We start from the raw sequence: 20,860 nt of genomic DNA, 5'->3' as shown, positions 1-20,860 counted from the left end.
AAATTTCTTATATAAAAAAGCAAAACCAAGAGCATCAAATATTAATTTGAGAATAAATTCGTACACCGTTGGCGTGTCAAACACATCGAGGATGGTTCAAGAGCTGAGGGTTTGTGGTCAGCATGAGTTTATTTTTACCGTCCCGCATTACACGTAGCATGATATTATACTCGTCGTCGTTCTATCTTTCGCACGTTCTTTTCACAGCTGGGGTTGAGTATTTCTTTTAGATTTAATTTTATTTCTCGTGACCTCACAAACAAACCCCTCGTGCAGCGTTTGATCTTTGAACGTCGCAGGATAAAATATACTGAAGATGAGAAAAACCTTTGTAGCTGATGACGATGATGACGACAAACCATTAGCAGCAGACATTCTGCATTATAGGTCAAGGATGCACAAATATAGCCGAACATGCGTTGCGTAATTTAGGAGGTTAATGATGGTTTCGGCTGATATACTACAGGCCATGAATGAATGTCTACAAACCGCAGCGTAATCTAAATCTCACTTGTACGAAAACCATGTTTGGGGAGCAAATTATTAGTCATTAGTCATCATCACTAGATTAAAATATGAACATAATATTTTAAATGAGTTTTCATTTGTATTTATTTATCGTTTTTTGTCATTTTTTGCCATTTGCTCAAGTTTCCATTTGAATTAGCAGTTCTTTCTGCACCGTTCGGTGTTTGTTCACCTCTTCAATAGTGCAATTATTAATAGTATTATAGTTACTATATCTCTATTAAGAATTACGTTCAACAATGTGCATTATTTAATGCGTCAATTGAGTGTAGGCAGAGGTTTCTTCTTCTAGTAAACAAGAAAAACTACAGCTAGTGCAGATGACCAAAACTAAATGAAAAGCGTATATTGCTCGGTATAATAGCAATGATTAAAATCATCCTTCAAAGGCATATTCTATCAACAAAATTTTACACAAGAAGCACTTCTGGTATTGTTGTATTTGTATTTAATTTCTCTTTAAGTTGCCTTTTTTTGTAATAGTTTCCAACGTTATCTATGAGCGATACAGTTATTTATGTAGATGCCATCATAGCACGTTAATTTATTATTAATAATTATCTTTGCTCAGGAACGTCCCAATAAGCGATAAAGTCAGGAGATAAATTTGTTGTCCATCCATTGTTTCTTGAAAGACATACCTCCGCCAATCGTTAATAAATAACGCAGTTCGACATTCAAGCTTTTTTGCAATTGGCCTCAATCGTGAACATTCATGACAATTATACCATCCTCTTATGAATTATCGCAGCGTTAGGAAAAAGGCATGGGGCGGTGTGCGAGTTTATGGGAATTGCTGCTTACATTATGATGTATAACTATGTATACGTGAAGATGCAGCGAAATGACGTAGACGTTACACTACATTATGATTCCCTACATGATCAGACAACGTTTCGATTTGATAGGGGACGTTACGGTTGCATCAAGCATACTACCTTCGGAATTATTTCTAAGGTTATCACTAATTACTGTGTGACTCCGTTTCGCGGTCGAGAGATGATGATCATGCTCGTTTTGGTCGAGATCATTTTGATTATCAATCGACCTTGCTCTTCCTTGTGCATCATTAGTTTGACAAACACCGGTATCTGTAGAGCTAGGAAGAGATCCATGTTGAGTACTGGCAGTGTCAGTAGTTGCCACTCGAAATAAATTATGCTCGAGTCGTCCTTGCCCGTCACTCATGTAATCGCTATCAGTGTCCTCGTCGTCTAGATCGTATTCTTCATCCTCTACTTCAGAATCGAATGTAATGACTCCGCGAATTCGATCCCGAAAAACACGTTGTTGTAGCTGATGGAACTGTTGAAGACGTTGGATGAGTAACGGGTTACTTGGCAGAACAAACACCTCCTCTGGGTCATGCACTTCTAGCTTCCGAATAAGCCATTTCCCCACAACCTCGCTTAATGGCGACGATCTGGTTTCTGACTCTTGAGAATCTATCATTGGCTGGCTATCTAAGGAACTTGTCATCGAAGAGACCTCTGGCGAAGCAACTCCTCCACATGGAGCTGGACTTTGAAGCCCTGAGTCGATGCTTTCCGTGTAACCCATTCCAGAGACACTACTTCGTTTAACGCGAGCGTTATCACCATCTGATCCGTTACCATCTTCAGCACTTTCTGTTTGCTCTTCCACCTCTTCTTCGTCATCTAGTTGGGAATTTGAAGATACTGTTTTTATTACAAGTTGTTTTGCAGCACTGGTAAGAACATGTTCCTCCACAGGCATATTAATGTCTGTCGTTTGTGACATCTCAGTCATCTTCAATTCGGATTCACCAGGCTTATTACACAGTGGCATATCTTTCATGGGAGGTTCAACCCGCGAAAACTCACTGAAATTCAAAGCAGCTACCGACAGTTGCTCTTGTACTGGAAATGCAGCCTGGGAATTTGTTTCAGTGTCTATCGGTTTGGTCAAATCATCCTCAACGAGCTTGATCTCTCGATTAACTATGGCGGTTTCCTGTACTTCGTTTTGTATTGGTGCACCTTCGTAAAGTGATTCCCGCGAATGGGGGGGCTCTTCAGTTTCAGTCTCAATTTCATTATCATTAATATATTCCCCAGCCGAAGGAGACAGGATTTCTGAGGGCACAGAAGATTCAGCAACAACTTCTTCCTGTTCGAAGTCTTTGTTCGTTTGCGATTCTGGTACTCTGATAGGCGCAATTGCACTCATATTATCACAAATTAGATTTTTTGATATTTTCTCCTCATCAACAAAGGTACACTGCTTATCATCAGTTAAACCATCTTGCTCAACATCCGATGAAGATTTTTCATAATTGGCTTCTTCTTTTTCTCGTAAATCTGTGATTGGTGTCTCTGGTTTATTTCCATCGATCCGTGCTGTTTTTACAACGTTATCACAATTTCTTCCCCGTCGATGCCCAGTCGTCGAAGAAGGAAATTCTGGCTCAATCAATTGAAATCCTTCTAGAGGCTGTTTGTGGAAATTCCCCATCGATTTTCGAAGCTGCTGTCTTTTATGCTTGTGTATCTTTTTCTTGCTTTTGCATTGTGTTTCTTTTTTAGCGTTAGTATCTAAACTTAAAACACTCATATCCGCAACATGCAGTGACTCCACCATCGATTCTTCCTTCTTCGAATCCACCGATACCACTGATTGCGGGGTTTCCCCAACTGAATTTTCCGGCTTTTCATTGCATTGAGCATTCTGTTTCTCATTTATTGAGCTTGTTTCCTGTTCCGATTGTTGTTGCGATATTCGCTTCTTGCGGCCATTACGTTCAATTGTTGTCCAGAATATTTGGCTGTCGTGCGATCTTGCATCCGCTGTACTCGTTATCGGACGTGTAAGATCAATATTCTGTGCTGCAAAGGCAAGTGTCGATTCTATCAAATCTTTTTTGCGGTTTGTCTTATGCACTGTTGACCGCGCGGTTGCTTGAGATGCAGACAAATTTGATGCAACATTTGATTCATTGGCAATCGTTGAAGTAGGCGCTAGTGTCGATTTGGAACATAATTTTGAATGCTTCGGAGCGTTCAATACGTTCGGTTTTCTCAACTTTTGTTGAATCTCCGAAGTAGTAAGTTCGCTTATACCATTTGCTGACGTGAAAAGCCCTGGAGTAGTAGCCGTTACGGTATCGTTGGAAAGCTTGGAGCAAGTGTCAAGAGAAGGTTGAAAAGCTTCTACATCAGCGTTCAGTTGGTGTACTTGATGCGAAGCGCTTTCAACAGCAACTGAGCTGTCAGCTACGAAACCAGTGAGACTGTTAACGACAGCATTTTTGTTGAGCTAAAAAAATAATAATTATTCCATTAAAAATGCCACATGTGAACTTGTAAAAAATATCGAAAACGAAAAAAAACTTAGCGTTTTCTCAAAACTATCAACTCACCCCTGCTGAATTCAAAATATCAATTGAATCGAAAGAGGATTTTGTTTCTCCAGAAGACTATAACATCCAGAATTAAAAATAAATAAATCATTAGTATATCTTACAATCGATAGTTCATCTGCAAGCACGTACCTCTTCAAATGTACGACATCGCTTTTTTCGTTTCTTGTAGCTCGTTTGATGTCCAATTACATCTTCACTGGATGTTCCATATTCTCTCCCACAATACAGTCCTACGTGTTGAGAAACCAAATTTTGTACCAAAAATTGCAACTGTGGTTTATTTAAAACTACTTACCGGCATCGTCATACCACTGGTACTGTTCCATCAGCCAATTTTGATAACAGAGTGGATTAGAAAAATGAGTTAAATCATAATCGTTGTACTGGTAGAACCCATTCTCCATAAAATCCTGTCCATTCTGGGGGCAAGAGGAAACAACTCCGTCGTTAAGATTACTCTCAGCGTTAGGAACCATTTGCGCCTCTGCGAGTAGTTGTCCATCTTGCGAGATGAATGAGTTATTATCTACGTTAGTCTCTTGATTCGGAACTATTCCAGCCGTAGACTGTTCCATCGAAGAAATACGACTGTTTGTGTACAAGTGGCCATCACCAATGGCGCCTACAGTATCGTTAAACGATTCAGAGGAAACAATAGCGTTTCCCATATCCGTTAAAGACCGAGAATCGATACCGGATGTCGAAAGATTCGATGGGTGAGCGTCGATATTGCTCATTTCGTTCGCATTTGTTTCGTCATTCGTTTGCTGATCTGCCGGTATAGTGGCCATTGCTGATGGTTGTTGGCAGTCGTTAAAGTTTGGAGGGTAAATGTACGTCTGGCCGCCGTTGAAATACGAAAATCCGTTGTTATCCACAGCAAAACCTAGAAGAATTGAAAATTTTGTATTTAAAATACCTATGTTATTGCAAATATGTGGCAGTTTCCTAGAGCCTACCGTTCATCACAAGTACACCATTTTCTATGAAATAGCCATATGGCAAGTATGGGAAGGAATAATCGAACAACGGGGTACCATCTGCTGCGTAGGATCCGCCATACTCGGATGTAATGGATTCCGTTGTGGAAATGCTGTTGCTGCCACCATTTCCCCCATCACTGCCTTCACTTGTGGTGCCAGCTATCGAGTTCGTTGCAGTATTGATGTTCGAAGTGCACGTTGTGGTAGTGGCAGCAGGTTTCGGACGCGACAAGTATCCTTTCTTGAATAATACATCCTGTCTCGGTGTTGTTATTCGTGTGTACTCGTCTGTACAGGATAAAAGGATGAGCATAATGAAGAAGTGTATCTGTTGATTGTTCTTATATTAAATACCTACCATCATTAACAGTATTTTCTTTTCCCTCTAACATACGACCTCCATCGGAAATCGTTCTATTCCTGTTAGCGAGATCCTGTTGACGACGAGTATGATTATCGTAATAAGATCTTCTTCCCGAAGCATAATATCCAGTATTGCTGCTAGTTCGATTGTAATGGTTCCTTTTGTTACTCACTCCTGCACTGCCATTCGCATAGGTGTGGTTTTGCGCTGGTCGGCGTTTGTAATAGGCCCCGGAGCCATTTGTACGTTGCTCCTGACCACATTCTGAAAGACTGCCAACCCTACCCTTGCCATTGTCGTTTTGACAGCCGGCATGATCCGTATCATGAGCTTGTTCGTTATGTGCTTCCGTCAAAACAGTTCCGATGACCATTTGTTTGCTATTTTTAATGGGTAAACTTGAATCGCTGTGTATTTTATTACGATGCCCTGTAAGATAGTACATTACACATACCAATTAATGAGATGATCAAACATATTTTCAAGAAATACGGATATTGTTGCTGAAGAAAATTTGCATCCTAGGATCTTTGCTAATAGATAGTTTATCTTGCTCATGCACCTAACTCATCTTCGCTCAGAACACACCATCATGCCGAACCGTTTGAAATCGTATTGCCACCTCCAACGCGACGAAACAAATTGTACAATTTTGGCAACGTTGAACGACGTAAAATGTATGCTATTTTTAAAGTCGCTGTGCCATGTAGAAAGGAACGTTTAAACATCCCATGAATAGCGGTGTCGGTTAGCTACCTTTTCCCATGCTCCTCTTGATTGACCGTGTTCGACGTATCGGATGGCGCGAGGCGCAATGTGTCACACGCCACGTTGTGCGGTTCCCGCAATCCTTGCTTCACCAAAAATAGTGAGTTTTTCTTGTGGTCTCACGCTTCACTACGATGTTCGGTGTGTCGCAAACAAAACCATTTGAACCAATTGATCGAAGTCTTGGCTTTTGATACGCTTGGCAAGGCATACTGATACGCGTAGAAAGGAGAGAGCTCTCCACCATTGCTGTGTTGCCGTTGACGACGGTTTGGTTTTCGCCAAGTAGGTAATGCCATCATGTGACCATCCACAAAGAACGCTTGGCAGGGCATACTGATACGCGTAGAAAGGAGAGAGCTCTCTACCATTGCTGTGTTGCCGTTGACGACGGTTTGGCTTTCGCCAAGTAGGCAATGCCATCATGACCATCCACAAAGAACGGCACAGGACGAATGTGACTGGCTTGGATCTGTGGAACGAGAGGTTGGCCACAATTTGGTTACTTTTCAACGGCGCAAAGCGGCGTGCTTCATATATCTCGTCACCGTTGTGTGAACATATTTTTAAAGCTGTAAACACGATTAAATTCGTTTGCCAATTCGACATAATTATAACGCGCTGTGACGCAACCGAAACAACCACTTAAAACTGTTTTAACCTTTCGTGTTTGAATTTATGCCGGAACTTTTCCATGTTTATGCTACCACCTTGCCGAATTATGAACAAAAAAAGTCTTTAATAATGATTTTGCGTCAGATGTTCGTTTTTGACGTCGCTTTAACTAGGTTCTCATTTGGCTGATAGTACATTTCTAAACATCTAAAAGACTGCACTACGAGCATGCTAATTCTACAGACCTAGAAAAGACTGATCCACATGTTTTTTTCGAACTGAAATATTGCCATATTGTCACTTTCAATCTCGTTAAAATTTTTGTTATTAAAGCTTAGCGAAATGGCGGTGAGTGTCCGACAAATGGTTGTAATGAAAGAGCACATCGAGCTATTCCAAGATTGATTTTTTCTCTCACATTTGTCATCTAGTGTGATAAATGGTTTATTCATCTAAAGCACATAACTCATATCAGATAAGGTGAAGCAGAAGAGAAATTAAACAAAAATGTCCCGTTGATGTAATAGTTTGCTGGTACAAAGGTGACACGAAGTGATGCTCACTGCTGGATGATTTGCCTACCGACTTCAGAATGGGAATGGTGCAACATCTAGTGTTGGTTGATTATTTATTTTATGTCTATTTTCTTGTTTTCGGTTCAGATAAGCATAACGCATGTGACACGCGTGCCCCTTTGACCATATTTTGCTTCTGAGCGTCAGGGAGCCTACCAATGAACAGAGGTTTATGGGGCATGGCGAAATTGCTGGGCGTCACGAGCAAGCAGCTAAAGCCCGACTCAAGGCAAAACCCATCTTTAAGATTTTCTTCTTCCCTATTGTCGACCGCGTGCCGTATCTTATCTTTGACGCTAACGTATCGATGCTACGTTGGAGGAACACACATGTGCACTTCACTCCCTGAGGCCCTGTATTAAGGTGCGAATCCATGTTGGACCGGGTATACCCCTTTACCACTGGTTGGAATATCTCTTCACTGTGGCTGTTGCTCTGATTAGAAAGTGTATCATAATAAGCTCGGTGCATAAAAACCCAACGGGCATTGGGAGTGTTGGTCTACTGCTCCTATTCAGGAGTGGTTTAAATACTGTAGATAATTAACTTGGCAAACAAACCACTGAACATGAGAACACGCCGATCAGCAGAAGCGCAAGCAATATTGCCTTTTCCAACATTTAAGACCTTCGATATGCTATTGACGGATGTCATTGTATTGCGTTGCAACACGTAGAAAACAATGTTAAATTAAAGATTTTCACAATAAATAAGAGCGTATGAAATATTATGTAAACCGAAATCTCATGGCTTCTGCTTAAAAACTTCTTTGGAACATTCATATATTGGACGTATTTTTTAAGTTCTACTTTTTTTACTCAAAATCGCTGCTCATTTGCAATCGGAATATGGTTTGGTTCAAACACTCGCTTTATGTTTTAAGACGTTAAGGAATGGACCACGAGGTTTTCTTGGCTAGCAGTGTCGTTGCTATTACGCATGTGCCAAGACCATGTGATATGCACACGACAGTTACCGGCTACAAAAACGGCACCGTGCGTTATTTCTGGAAGACGCAGCATTCCAACTCCGCACGACAGTACCTCTTCTTCGTGTGTTTGTTGTTAAATCAGTCAAGCAAACTGCGGCATGAGGCCACGTTTTTTCAACCCTGCGCTTCATCCCAATCTTCTTCAGCACCATTCCAACAGTCGCACTTACCTCCTTCATGATGCTGCTGATGTTCATGGGGTCCGTGATCTTTATCCGAACCGGTCATAACCGAGGTCTTTGTGTTGGCGTTGCCCAGCGACAGGGACACCCATTTGATCTTCTTTTTTGCACCTTTCGCCATCTAGAAAGGGATCTGCTTGTCAGTGGTTGAGTTTGCACACCCTGTACTCTCCGTCCTGTGGTGCACCTTCTCAAGGGCGCTCTTTTTGTGCTACCAACGATCAATGCTAAACGACTGATTATTAGCACGAATTGTTTAATTTCAAGCGATATGCGATTTTTTCGTTGACACAGCGATTGGGTGGGATCATTAAATTTCTGGATTGGTTGCTTTCTTCGAGGGGCCACTCATGCAGGGCTACCGAATTACGGAATAATCTTTCTCTTACGTCTCGCTTGGCGAGGTGGGTTTCGGTTCCTGTAGAGGTGGATCGTGGGGTTCCAAGCTAAATTCTATGACTACTGCCGTGTTCTTAACTGACACACAAACGCACACGCACTACTTATTTCTCTGCATGGAAAAGGGAATAATAAAAATACTCCGTTTAATTAACTCATTCAAAGGTCAAATAAATTGGAAATATGTAGTTTAGACACAAGAAAGATTAAGAGAGTAAGAAAGAGTCCATATTTTGTTCAGCTTGAACGATACCACTGCAACAGGATTTCAGACTATTGCAATTTATTCGTAGACCACATCACGCTAGATTTAGTTCGTAAAATTCGGTGAAAATTCCACGATTACGATGCTCTTGAGTTGGGCACGTATACCACTCGCTTCTATTTTCCACTAAACCACGCGATCACGCGAACCGCACTACTTAGATAATCAGTCGCTACTCGTCGAAATACGTTTCTCACTTGTGTGAGCACACTCACAATGCCACTGAACTCCGCCAACCCACCGGATGCCTGACCAGACCCTGATCCTTTTCTGGCAGCATCCGGTACCGGCATTGAAGGTTTTCGGCACTTTTACCAGAACAGCACCGAGCGAATGCTCGAGCACGGCAGGTCCTCCTACTAGATTCGTCACGTAGCACTTCAGCGCCCCGACTAGTGTTGATGTTCTATTTGTAGTTTCGAAGGGACTCTTCCTTTCTGCTGGTCGCTCCTGTTTGGACAGCTCGCACCGTGCCGTAAAAAGATCAAACTCGACGCATGCGGGACCAAACCGTTAGCGTGCCTCAGAGATCGATCGTGGTTGGCTTCGCCTTCCCCGCCAACTTTGATTGTCACTCGGCAAGACTCGGCATCGTTGGTAAGAGAACGAACGATTGGCAAACACCGGCGGCGGGAACGAGAGCGTCAACGTACACACGGGGCCAGAAATACATATCTTAAAATGTCTCTATCTGTATATCCTGCGGCGCTCCCAAGCCACCGTTGAGCGGTCGGTACAAATGGTCTTAAGCCGTCGATAACAGCGTTGCGTCCCGACGACATTCTGGCACCCCTCACGGGTTGCCACGTTGCATAACCACAGTGCTGCATAACGGTCGGGCGCAATGATGGGGCGTCTGTTAGGTAGACGAGCTCACGTGCTCTGTTTGCCGCACACAGAGTTGTTGCAGGAAGCATTCGTCAGAACCATTTGAGGTTGAGATGCTAAACATCGATCAAGGATCCATCTTCCAGCGTGGTCAAAGTGTAGAAACTTACTTCTAGCTATCTTCTTATCAACATTGCATCGATCTTGATTATGCAACAACACACACTTGCATCGGCTCGAATCCTGAGGTAACAATAAACAGTATACCAAGGGAGGCGTACCACATTCTTATCGGTTCCTCATCTCCCCCTAGAATGCTGAGGAGCTGGTAGGAAAATGTCATCCGTTTCAAAACACCTTTTCAACCCACTGCTTTGCGAAGCTGTACGCCTCCCTTGGCATTAGAACGACGGAGACGCGAGTTGTTGAGCGAACGGATTGCCAAAAATGAGCACTAAGCAAGCTGTGTCAGCTTGTGCCCGTGCCTCGGTTGCCAAAGCACTTGGCAGGCGTAGTTGCATTGTCGAGCCAGGCACGACCAAACGCATTTGTCGATTTGCGAAATTGGTGGGCGCAAGGACACAAGGACGCTCCTTCCCCTGTACTATACTCGCGGTATACTTGGATGACTTTTTGAGCAATAGGGCGGTGGTAGGTTAGGTGTGTACGTGCTGGTAAAATACACTCGTATCAATGCGCTTCCGGTTCCCCAGCACCTTCATGTCATTTAATGTAGCCATCTTTACACATGCCAACACTAAACACGTGAAAATCATTCTACATAGTTTCAATCCTTTGACAATAGACATGCAGCCAGGAAATAAGGTATTTTCCATCACCGATCAGGAAAAACATAAGTAACGGTAGCACAAAGTGACAACAAACCGTTTGTTTGGTCCGGTATTCTGGTTCGAGCCCATGTGTGAGAGAACTCTTGTGCTAAACGCCGAGCGGAAAAGCAACACACACCAACTCGAGCAATGTTGCGAAATCGGGAAAATGTAGACCCACGAGGGAAAACAATCCAAACATATGAGAGAGCGAGAGCAGGATAGAGACACCGAGAAAAAGATAGGACGACAAAAAAAGCAAGAAAACCGGCAAGAGAGCGAAATGGTTATGCACGAGATCAGCTGTTATGTAATAACGGACGGGGAAATGCATTGCTCCGTTCTTCTGGTAGTCTTACCCATCAGTTTCACCTTGGCTATCAAGTTACTGCTAATATCACAAAACACTAAAATACTAGAAGAAAGATTTTTCAAATATAAACACGATTAGTTGTAAATTCCGATTAACAACATCGTTGATGTTTTATGGTGTTCCATGTGCGAGCCCTTGCCATCCAGCCACCGGAAAACTGCGTTCTCTTGGTGATTTCAATATAATCTCCTTTTCTCTCTTTGTGTTTCTCTCTCTTTTATGTACTGTTCTCATTGAGAACGAAGACAGCAAAAGTTGAAATTGTGTTTTTCCTGCTTTCGTGAGCCCAAATAGAATGGCATACTGCGGTTGAATAACATCAGACCATGGAAAAAAATGCATTAGGGTGTAAATTTTAGTTTCATCATTTTACTCAATTTCAGTCTGTATATATTGCATTTCTTACTAACGAAAATGTTACAGAGTTATGGAATTAAATGCAGCATAGTCCATAGACTTTAGTTCGAATGAAAACATCGGTATTAATTAATTAGGAGGGCGAGAGCCCTGGTAGGAATGTTCAGAAAATCACTCCAGTTACATTCTTCTAGTTGTGTGCTCTATCCCTGGCGCCCATGAGACAGCTTCACGGGTTAAACAACATTTCAATGTCTGTATTGACTACTTCCCTATTTATTGTATTAGCTAACTACTCACGAATCTCTAATAATCGATTTTTTGAGTTCACATTTGACCTCTTCCTTATGAAACATTGTTTGTCACAGTCTTGTAAAATCGATAGAATACTTGGGAACAAATTTTCCATCGCGGCTACCGTTTATTCTCCCGTTTTAACGATTAAGTTGGAAACTGCATTTAAAATCACTATTTGGTTACACAATCACTTCTACAGCGCATTTCCCACTGCCGGTCAGTTTTGCATTTTACCACGACATCACACACACCTTACTCGCTCGTTAACCCGTTCAATGAAAAAACGTCGAATTTTACTTAGTTGCACTGGTAACTAGTTGCACGGATAACTGGCCTGCACTTGCATAGGTCTCGTATAGATTTTGCCGGTGTGCATCTAGAAACTGAATGCGAAGAAGCATTTACTAACAAAACATAACTGTGGCAACGATGGCAACCATTGATGCACACACTCGATTTGCTATCAAAGGACCTATTAACGGTTTGTGGCGAGGATTTCACCAGCAGTTTGATGCATTACAGTTCCTGTAGAACAAATGCAAATCACAATTCGCAGCTCGCACGCTGGCGCCAACTTATAGTGAATCGAAGTAGAGCGCTAACGGTGCGTTTACCTTCATGACAACGAAACGAATGATTCTTGAACTATTCTAACACGCGAGACGCGACTCTCAAGCACGTTCGTTATCTAACCGACCGTCAGATCTATGTTATTTTTACTCGCTATGAGGGATTTGGTTTTGGGTGCGCATGGTGGTTACCTTCGGCAGGACTGTGAAACTTTTATAAAATATTAAACATTCTTCAATAAATCTCTCCTCCCCGCTCATGGATTTGAATAAAATTACAGCATTTATGATAGTCAAAATGAGGGAAATCACCCTGTGATGGGGAAGAATTTGAAAACCATTAATAAAATTTTGCAATATATAATACTATTTATTTTTAAATAAAATAAATTTAAACAATCAATTATTTGTTCAGCATAACACGTGCATTGGTAAACTTTTAAATATCCACTGGTTTCTAACATTTCGATCACTAATGTGGTTACCGTGCGTATGTAGCCGTAACTTGTTTCATGTAGTCATGTTTGCTGGGAACACTGCATTGGTAAACGTCAAACTGTACGGCTGCGGCACGAGAATAAGGCAAAGTGTTTTTAAAGAGTACGCAAATTTTACCGTGAAATACAAAGTATTCTTTAAAGATGGACAAAGAAGTTGCAGTGCTCCAGCGTAAATTGGAAGCGGAGCTTAAAAACTTCAAAGAATCGCAAAAAGGTATACTGTTTCTACAAATTAAACCGTATCCTTGTACCAGCGAGATAGTCGAAGATTTTCTTTCCCATTTATAGAATTTTCTAAACTCGTACAAACTCAGCAGCAACTAGATGGTCAGTACTTCGAAAGTAAGAGTATTTTAGAAGAGCTACAAATGCTGAAACCAACCAACACGGTATGAGATTTCATATGAAGTAGCTTAGAGCGTTTTGAACAACATCTGCATCACTCTCGTAGGTATACAAATTGTACGGGCCAGTTCTGGTCAAGCAGGATGTAGAAGAGAGCAAGCAGAATGTTGGAAAGCGCATTGAATATATCACGAAAGAGCTTAAGCGTTGTGCGGATAATATCAACCAGCTGGAACAAAAGCAGGACAAATTTCGGGCCAATCTGCAGAAACTTCAACAGCAGTACCATAGCCAAATGGCACTGGCCAAGCAATAGATGCTCGTACGACAGTGGGATGGCATTCAATGATTGAAATATGTATCAACACCCCAAACCACTGCTCCATTTTGCTGTGAATAAAATGGCACTCAACATCTAATGAGTATCGAACCAGCTTGTTGTCACGCTACCAATATGGGTCATTTATTGATTTAACTTCACAGGTGGGATATCAATACTCTATGTGCATTCAATAGCCATGTTAAAATATATCATGTGGGGGCAGAGATATTATTTAGCTATTACATTTTATTTCCTATCCTTGATAAAGTACGCGATGTTAAGCATTAGTTATCCGTTTGTTTTTCAATTTGAGAATGCCAGTCGGTACTGGCAACACTGAAGAAAATCAGCTGGGCTGTCACGAGAATCAAATCTAATCAAACGTGTGCAGTATTGGGTATTCAAACAGAGAATTACTTTTCTTCTAATGTTTTAACTATGGAAGTGAATCCGTTAAGCATAATTCTAGTAAAATCAGATAGTAAAGGAGATCGGTTACTATTTCGATATCCATACACGTTGCCCCAGCAGCTGCAAACCGCCGTTACCCCTTCGAGAAAGACACCATATTCACTGATCAACACCGGCGACGATATACTCCAGCATGCGCCTCCATCCAATATATGTTTTGGTAGGTCTGCATGTCTCAGTTATTTCGGCTCCTTTTTAAATAAGCTTTTCTGATTTGATCCCACTGCCTCATCACAGACCAACTGTACGGTATCTCGGACAAGGACCTTGCCACGCTATTTGCCGTTAAAGCAGAGCTGTGCAATCAAAAATTCGAGTTAAAAGTAAACGACGTTCGCTTCGTCTCTCATCCGACGCTGCTTCGGAGTGATCAAGGATCGGATCAGAAAACTTCCATCCAAATCAATGTCGTGTTCGCTCTACATGCTCAAGCAAGTCATTCGGTCGTCAAGTGCTATTACGAGCTCAGTAAACGCATTGGTATCGCGCTGATCTACGAGGAACGTCGCGATAGTTACTTTTCGCGGGAAATCAAAACGATGGTAGCGATCATGGATGAAAACAGTGCACTTCAAGAACAAGAGCAACCGACGGGGGCGACCGGCACGGGAGGGACAGTGGGTTCAGGTGGTGGTACAGGACCAGCCGGCACTAGCGCTCAATCAGTAGTGACCAGTGCAGCAGCTGCTGCTGCCGGTATAGCGGTCAGCGTGTTCGACGCAATACTGAAAAATACTACGCTGGCTCAATTTATCAAAACTGTAAGCAATTTTAGTGGCAAAACCGATCAGATGTGCAGGCTACAATTGTTGCAACCTTTTTTAGATATATCACGATCTCTGCACAACGGGACTTTTAAATGTTACCATGAACCAAACTGTAACGTTAAGCTTTTGTTTACCGCAAAAAGCGCATCAGTTTCACAAAAAAGGTGTAGTGGTAGAGCCGGAAACCATCGATCGTTGTCTAGATTCACTCAAACCCTATCATGGAATGCTATTGCTCGTGGATCCATCGGAGTTGTTCGATTGCGTACCACCTTCGGGGGCTAATATGTTGCTGCAATTGATCGAAGTGTACAACCCCTTGAAAAGCCTACAAAATATGGCTTCGGATGCTGAACTTCTGATAGATTACGTCTACCAGATCGTAGGCCATCTCGTATACTGGGCAAAGGCGACCATCATATATCCACTATGTGAAACAAACGTATATGTTATCGCCCCTGACGCGCAGCTGAATATTCATTCAAATTTACCGGACAAGTTTGCTACCAAATTCCCGGGCATGTCTTTGTTTGAAGTTATAAGTGATTTTTCGTTACCAACTTCAATCGGTCACTTGACAACACCCCTGCAACACCCGGCACGTCAAGGTCGGTTAGCACAGATGGTGTTGTGGATGCTGCAACACCATCTGCTCATGCAGTTACACACATATGTGCAATTCGTGGCGAACCTAGATGGGATAGATGAAGATGAACAAGACGGAGCTGTTGGCGGTTCATCCGATCGAGTTTTGTCGTCCGATGGGCATCTTCTGTACGGCAGTTCGGCTCCAAGTGCATCTTCAAGCCAACCTCTGGCTGTTCCGTTAACCGGGAACCGAAAGCACTCCCTAAGTGATGATCGGTACTCCGACAGTCTTTCGGCACTTTTAACAACGGCTGCTTCTGTTACTTCCAACACGAGACCATCCTCTGCAAGCCACCGTTCGAATATCAGCCACTCAAGTGTCGGTGGCCTCCAAACGGCTTCTAGTACAGACAATGACGAAAGCATTGCCTCTATCGACGAAGACGACAAGTTGAAGCGGTTGCTCGCTGCGTTTCCCAATCCGGATAGAAAAGCAGTGGCGCGTATACCTGCGGCTTCGAATCCGGAAGATCTCGCCTTAATGGTGCGTTTGTGGAAGGCCGGCTATTTCAAGGGCGAGCATCATCTCGAAGAGATAATGTATTTCGAAAATTTGAGACGTTCGCAACTTTTGCAGCTTGTGGACAAATTTCGCGATGTACTTATCATTTACGAAACAGAGGATCCTGCAATCGCCAGTCTCTACTCCGAGCAACCATCGTCCTAAGATATGCAAAAGGTTGGGGGTGTATCACAGCGAATATAAGATCAAATTATTAGGATTCATTTCTAAAGCCAACCTGTAGGAGGCCGCCCTTGAAACTGTTTCAGTTAATTATACTTTTACTAAAACAAAATCATCGAGTGTCATTTTTTTTTTATCAAACCAAGGGTATTTTTATATTCGAGTACTTTGTTAACTTCACTTTGTAATTAGCTATGTATCACTTGGAAGCTGAAAAAGCTGGTTTTCCTTCAAATGTACACCCGGATCGCTGAATAATTTCTCGTGCCGCCCATATACCGCACTCAATGCAAGTGTCCACTACGCGACCCTGCAGAAGTTGAGCCAAGAAACCTCCGACGAAAGCATCGCCTGCACCATTCGTGTCAACCATTTCGGCTGTGGTCAACTTTTGCACTGGGAACTCTCGCACGGATATTTCGTTCTCTATTAAGAGAACAGGATCGCTACCTTGCGTAATGATAACAATTCGTTGCTTTTGGGAGTTCTGTTTCGGCAGCGAAACGAGCTTTTTACCAATTTCTCGCAAGTCTTCGGTGCCATAGTTGAATTCCTTCGAAAGGGTTACTGCTTCCTGTCACAGTAAAAAAGAAAAAAGCACGTGTTTATTATGCGTGAACAGTGCTATCATGCTTGTCAACTTACCGTCTCGTTGCCAAAAAGTACATCCACGAATGGGAATATCTCCTCGAGATTGCTTTTATAAAATTGAGGTACGAACGGAGCACTAAGGTTCATCATGAACATTCGATCGGTCGCAGCCGCATCCTTAGCCACCGCCAACGCGCTTTCAAAGCTGACCGTGAAAAAAAAGCCTGACACATAGAAATATTGGGCCTGCTTAAGATATTCTTTGTTGGTATCGCTTTGCAAGTGCTCGAGAGTAAAATCATTTGCAGCGGCTAGATTCGCACAAAGGCTTCGTTGGGTACCGGTTACCAGTACCGCACACGTGCCAGTCGGTTTGGTTAGAGATTGTTGGTATTGGACATTCACCCCGCTCGATGTGGCGCGTTGTTCGAGAATGCGAGCGTACGTGTCGTCTCCGACGCAGCCGAAAAATACGGCTGTGCGCGGCCTTTGCAAAATCCATTGCGCTACGCGAAGAGAATTTTGAACGCTGCCACCGGCTATGTACTCGGCCTGATACTTTTCTATCAGCTCCTGGTAGCTAAACCGTGCGATAAAATACAATTGAATTACGATCCATGAAGTAACAATTGTCAAAAATTTCTATTACATCGGCATGTGTTTTTCCTCGGCAAGGATAGCATTATTCGGCAACATATCGTACTTGGCGAGTAGATCTTTTTCCACAACAGCCGAAATGTCCAACAGTGGGTTGCCCATTCCTACGAGCAGACCATCTCTAGTGCGAGATAAGGATGAAAAAAATGAAAAGAAAAAATACAAAATTATTTACTAGTGAAAAAACACCGCTTTTGCCGTGAAAAAGCAACCCTAAGCGCTTTGCAATCACCTCCTGCTATGCTTTGAATGTGAAAGACCATGACCTCCCGTGTCACTTGAACGGTAGTCGTTATCAATAATCTTGTTGTGAAGCGGAAGTTAAAGTTCACTGGGAAAAAATAGCTAAAAACAGCAACACAAGAAACATTGTACGCTTACCTAAGGGTTTCCATGTTGATTATATAAAAGAAATTTGAATCTCGGGTAGAGAACGACACAATAGGTTCAACAATGTAACAAATATGGTGAACAACAAGCGTGTCCCAGCTCCGTAAACCGTTAATTGAAAGCTATCGTCACGCGGCGTTGAACGATGTTGGCCGAAGACGCACTATTAATAAACCTGCACACCAAATGCCTGCCGGAACTGGCGCACGTTGAGTGATTATTGCATTGCGATGGAAGTTGATTAGCTAAACGAGCGAATAACAATTTTTTATTTATATAGAAACGACACCCGGCAACCGAATCGTGGAGAAAACGAAAATAAAGATGATAAAAACAACCGGGTAGCTGTCACAATACACATTCTTTTAAATCTTTCCTTAGAAGAGGTAGGATCATCGGGAATTCCCACTACCCGTTAGAAAGATGATTAATTACTTGTCGTTCTCTTTTTCATATGCAATTTTAAGGATTCCAACAGGATCTCTTACAAAAAAGTATTTCAACATAAGTTTTATGTGCTATAATATTAAGTAACGATGAATGTGACGTTTGCCAAAGTTTAAATGCTCGTATCTCATTCATTTTTTCGCTCAATGCCAGTTTTCGCTCTTATGTTTTCGCCTCAGATTGCATTCGTATATCCGGTTTATAAGTAAATTGTCTAATAGATCGATTATTGCAAATTTAGTCTAGATTGATTCTACAGTACTCAGCCTGATGAGTTCCGTGGGCCGTATAACATATTTGTCTGTTAAAAAAGTAGTTTATGGCTATGCGACAAATCTTGAAAAACAGGATCGATGTATGTTGAATACCAATTCGGTGTAATTATTTTCTTGCATAAAGAGGGTAGCATACGTAAACCATACGTGTAAGAAAACATTTTTTAACTTGAAAACTAAGCAAGTAGTTTCGTAACTAAATTCAATTAAATCTGATGCACTTGGTTTACATTCAATCTATACCACATTTTCAGCTTTAAACGATAAAGATCATACGTGTTGGGTGCCATATTTGACACATTTGGGCGAAATATGTAGTTTATAATGATTTGCTAGCTACTTCGTGTCTAAAAACGACAAGCCGTACCCCAGTATGCGTGTAGTATAGTTTGTTAGGGTTCTTTTGCTCTTTTGCCAATGCGGAATACCTATTTCAGGGTGTTTCTGTGACGTCAAAGAGAAAGGAACGCACGTTGGCTAAGGATAAGGGTGCGACCTAGAAAGCGGAAAAAAGAAAAAGCAAAAAGCGGAAAAAAGAATCGAATGCTGCAAGCAGCTCGCGATCTCAGTGTGAAAAATAGCTAGCTTTCCCTGATATTCTCCAGTTGATTTAGTCAAATTGGTGCAAGAAAGATGTCGACCCAGTGATCGTGTTGGAGGTTCGGGAATCAGATTGAAAGTGAGTCAGTTAGTGGCGAAAGAGTGTTCGCCGTTCCGGCCAAGCACTCGGAAAGAAACAGTACATTGCACGGATAGATCAGAAACGGAGAAGTAAAATCAGGCACGGTGGCTGGCAGAAGCGTAAGTATTGTTTTCTGAATTCATAAAACACCTCCCTCGTGGTCTCTAGTGGCGTAAAAATCGAATGTGTGGTCACTTTTTCGCATTTTGTCGCGCGTCGATTCCCCCGCCATCCTGCGGGCAATACCTCGCGCGATCCGTTCCTTTGCATATACAGTAGCCACGAAGAAGAGATTTCTTCGGCAGTATGCGTGTGCGAAGCGTGTGACTGAGTATAAGCGCTTCCATGCTACGGTGTGCGTATGTTGTGTGTGCAGAGAAACAGTTCGATACAAACTATAGAACTGCGATATGGCCCAACAGAAGTGGATTGGTGTAGCGCAAAATAATCAAAGTGCAAAGTGTTGACGAGAGTCGAATCAAAATTCGTGAAACATTGAGGAACTGTGGCTCGTGCCATTAAACCACTATCTGTCGTGAATCGCGAATGTGCGCCTGCGTCTGTTTGTGTTGGTATGTGTCCGTGGTAATAGAAAAGTAGAAGGCTGTATTTTTACGAATGCGGGTGGTGTTGACGGACGAGGTAATGCGCTGAAGAAGTAAAGCAAAGGCGGCTGAGAAACTAGGAAAAATACGATATTTTCGTAGGAAGAATGAAAAGCAATGATGGCATCGACCTATGTTTTGCCACAATTGTCTTTTTTATCTGCTTTATAATTAAAGCATTCGTTTATTCTTAAACTGCCGTGATGGTTATTTAGTAAGTCATTCTTGGTATACATATATGTTGGACGTGAAATTACATGGTATATTCACTATTATCCGTTGATGCTTAGTTATTACATGTAGAAACAATTTAATCCTCAGATAATAGAATGTTGGGTTCAATACAGTTTTTAATTGTATCGCACACTTTTGCTTACAACCCTCATTCGTTACTTTTGCGACAGCAGTGCCCTCTGCAGCATTCTGGTAAAACTATCGAACCGTGCTAGTGTATGTATGTGCTTATGCATCGTGCATTCGTTTGCTTACCAGCGTGGATAGGTAGTATAGGCGGAAAAATATACAAAAATGTTTCCAATGTACGAATAGTGGGTAATAAATGTTACTATTGTTGATGGAATCATAATCACATGTCTGATATAAGTGACTCCTAATGCCAATGAATGGCATAATGTAATATACAACAAGTTTGTTTTAACGCATTTGCAGGCGGCTGCAAAAACTCGTTTCAAAACAATTTTTTACGCCTCATCGTTTTCTATTGAAGGTTTGGTTGTTCAATTGAATCATTACTAATATGAATTATATATATATACATTTTAGCTACCCTCACATCAGTTAGTCTTCAATAAGTTGTTATAATTGCAGGACATATTGTCAACTTCGCAAGTGAGTGAACCACTTTGTACGGATGCAACAAAGGTGCTAGTAATGAAACAATAAGTTACGACACTATTTTGATCAATATATGAAAGAAGAAAACACGAATATAAGGAACAAACAATCAACCGAAGTGAAACGTTTTATGCCAAGGGTTAGCCATTCAAATACACTGCATTTTTCGCGGGTACGTCTTGGTTGCATTCATGCGGTGGTATAATAACACAGTTACATATTTTGACTGAAGACAAAAAGACCTCTTGGATATACAGTTTATAAAATGTTTTAACTCGTCATATCGTCATGTCACATACCAGCCAGAGAAATTC

General features: G+C 41.9%; 4 protein-coding genes across 4 annotated transcripts; 2 read left to right on the top strand and 2 right to left on the bottom strand.

Moving 5' to 3' along the window:
* Nucleotides 1–600: 600 nt before the first annotated feature.
* LOC128720270 (uncharacterized) lies at nt 601–9,167 on the bottom strand. Its single transcript, XM_053813931.1, has 8 exons — nt 9,041–9,167; nt 8,377–8,899; nt 5,252–5,686; nt 4,870–5,181; nt 4,206–4,796; nt 4,040–4,140; nt 3,908–3,964; nt 601–3,804 (listed from the first exon to the last, which is right to left on the bottom strand). Exons 2-8 carry the CDS (start codon nt 8,507–8,509, stop codon nt 1,405–1,407), a joined length of 4,029 nt encoding a protein of 1,342 aa, XP_053669906.1. The 5' UTR covers nt 8,510–8,899; nt 9,041–9,167; the 3' UTR covers nt 601–1,404.
* Nucleotides 9,168–12,878: 3,711 nt separating this feature from the next.
* Nucleotides 12,879–13,576, top strand: LOC128732029 (probable prefoldin subunit 6). The gene is made up of 3 exons (XM_053825189.1): nt 12,879–13,020; nt 13,095–13,195; nt 13,258–13,576. Exons 1-3 carry the CDS (start codon nt 12,948–12,950, stop codon nt 13,465–13,467), a joined length of 384 nt encoding a protein of 127 aa, XP_053681164.1. The 5' UTR covers nt 12,879–12,947; the 3' UTR covers nt 13,468–13,576.
* Nucleotides 13,577–13,911: 335 nt separating this feature from the next.
* Nucleotides 13,912–16,043, top strand: LOC128731850 (GATOR complex protein NPRL3). The gene is made up of 3 exons (XM_053824998.1): nt 13,912–14,104; nt 14,182–14,705; nt 14,770–16,043. The coding sequence occupies exons 1-3, from the start codon at nt 13,912–13,914 to the stop codon at nt 16,024–16,026; spliced, it is 1,974 nt and encodes a 657-aa protein (XP_053680973.1). The 3' UTR covers nt 16,027–16,043.
* Nucleotides 16,044–16,233: 190 nt separating this feature from the next.
* Nucleotides 16,234–17,834, bottom strand: LOC128731083 (adenosine kinase). Its single transcript, XM_053824180.1, has 4 exons — nt 17,674–17,834; nt 17,285–17,413; nt 16,690–17,215; nt 16,234–16,618 (listed from the first exon to the last, which is right to left on the bottom strand). The coding sequence occupies exons 1-4, from the start codon at nt 17,685–17,687 to the stop codon at nt 16,244–16,246; spliced, it is 1,044 nt and encodes a 347-aa protein (XP_053680155.1). The 5' UTR covers nt 17,688–17,834; the 3' UTR covers nt 16,234–16,243.
* Between the last annotated feature and the right edge of the window lie 3,026 nt (nt 17,835–20,860).

This window comes from Anopheles nili, chromosome 2, assembly GCF_943737925.1.
Source record: "Anopheles nili chromosome 2, idAnoNiliSN_F5_01, whole genome shotgun sequence".
Classification (NCBI taxonomy): Eukaryota; Metazoa; Arthropoda; class Insecta; order Diptera; family Culicidae; genus Anopheles; species Anopheles nili.
Note: the sequence above shows the minus strand (reverse complement) of the source record. Positions and strands in the feature narration are given on the sequence as shown.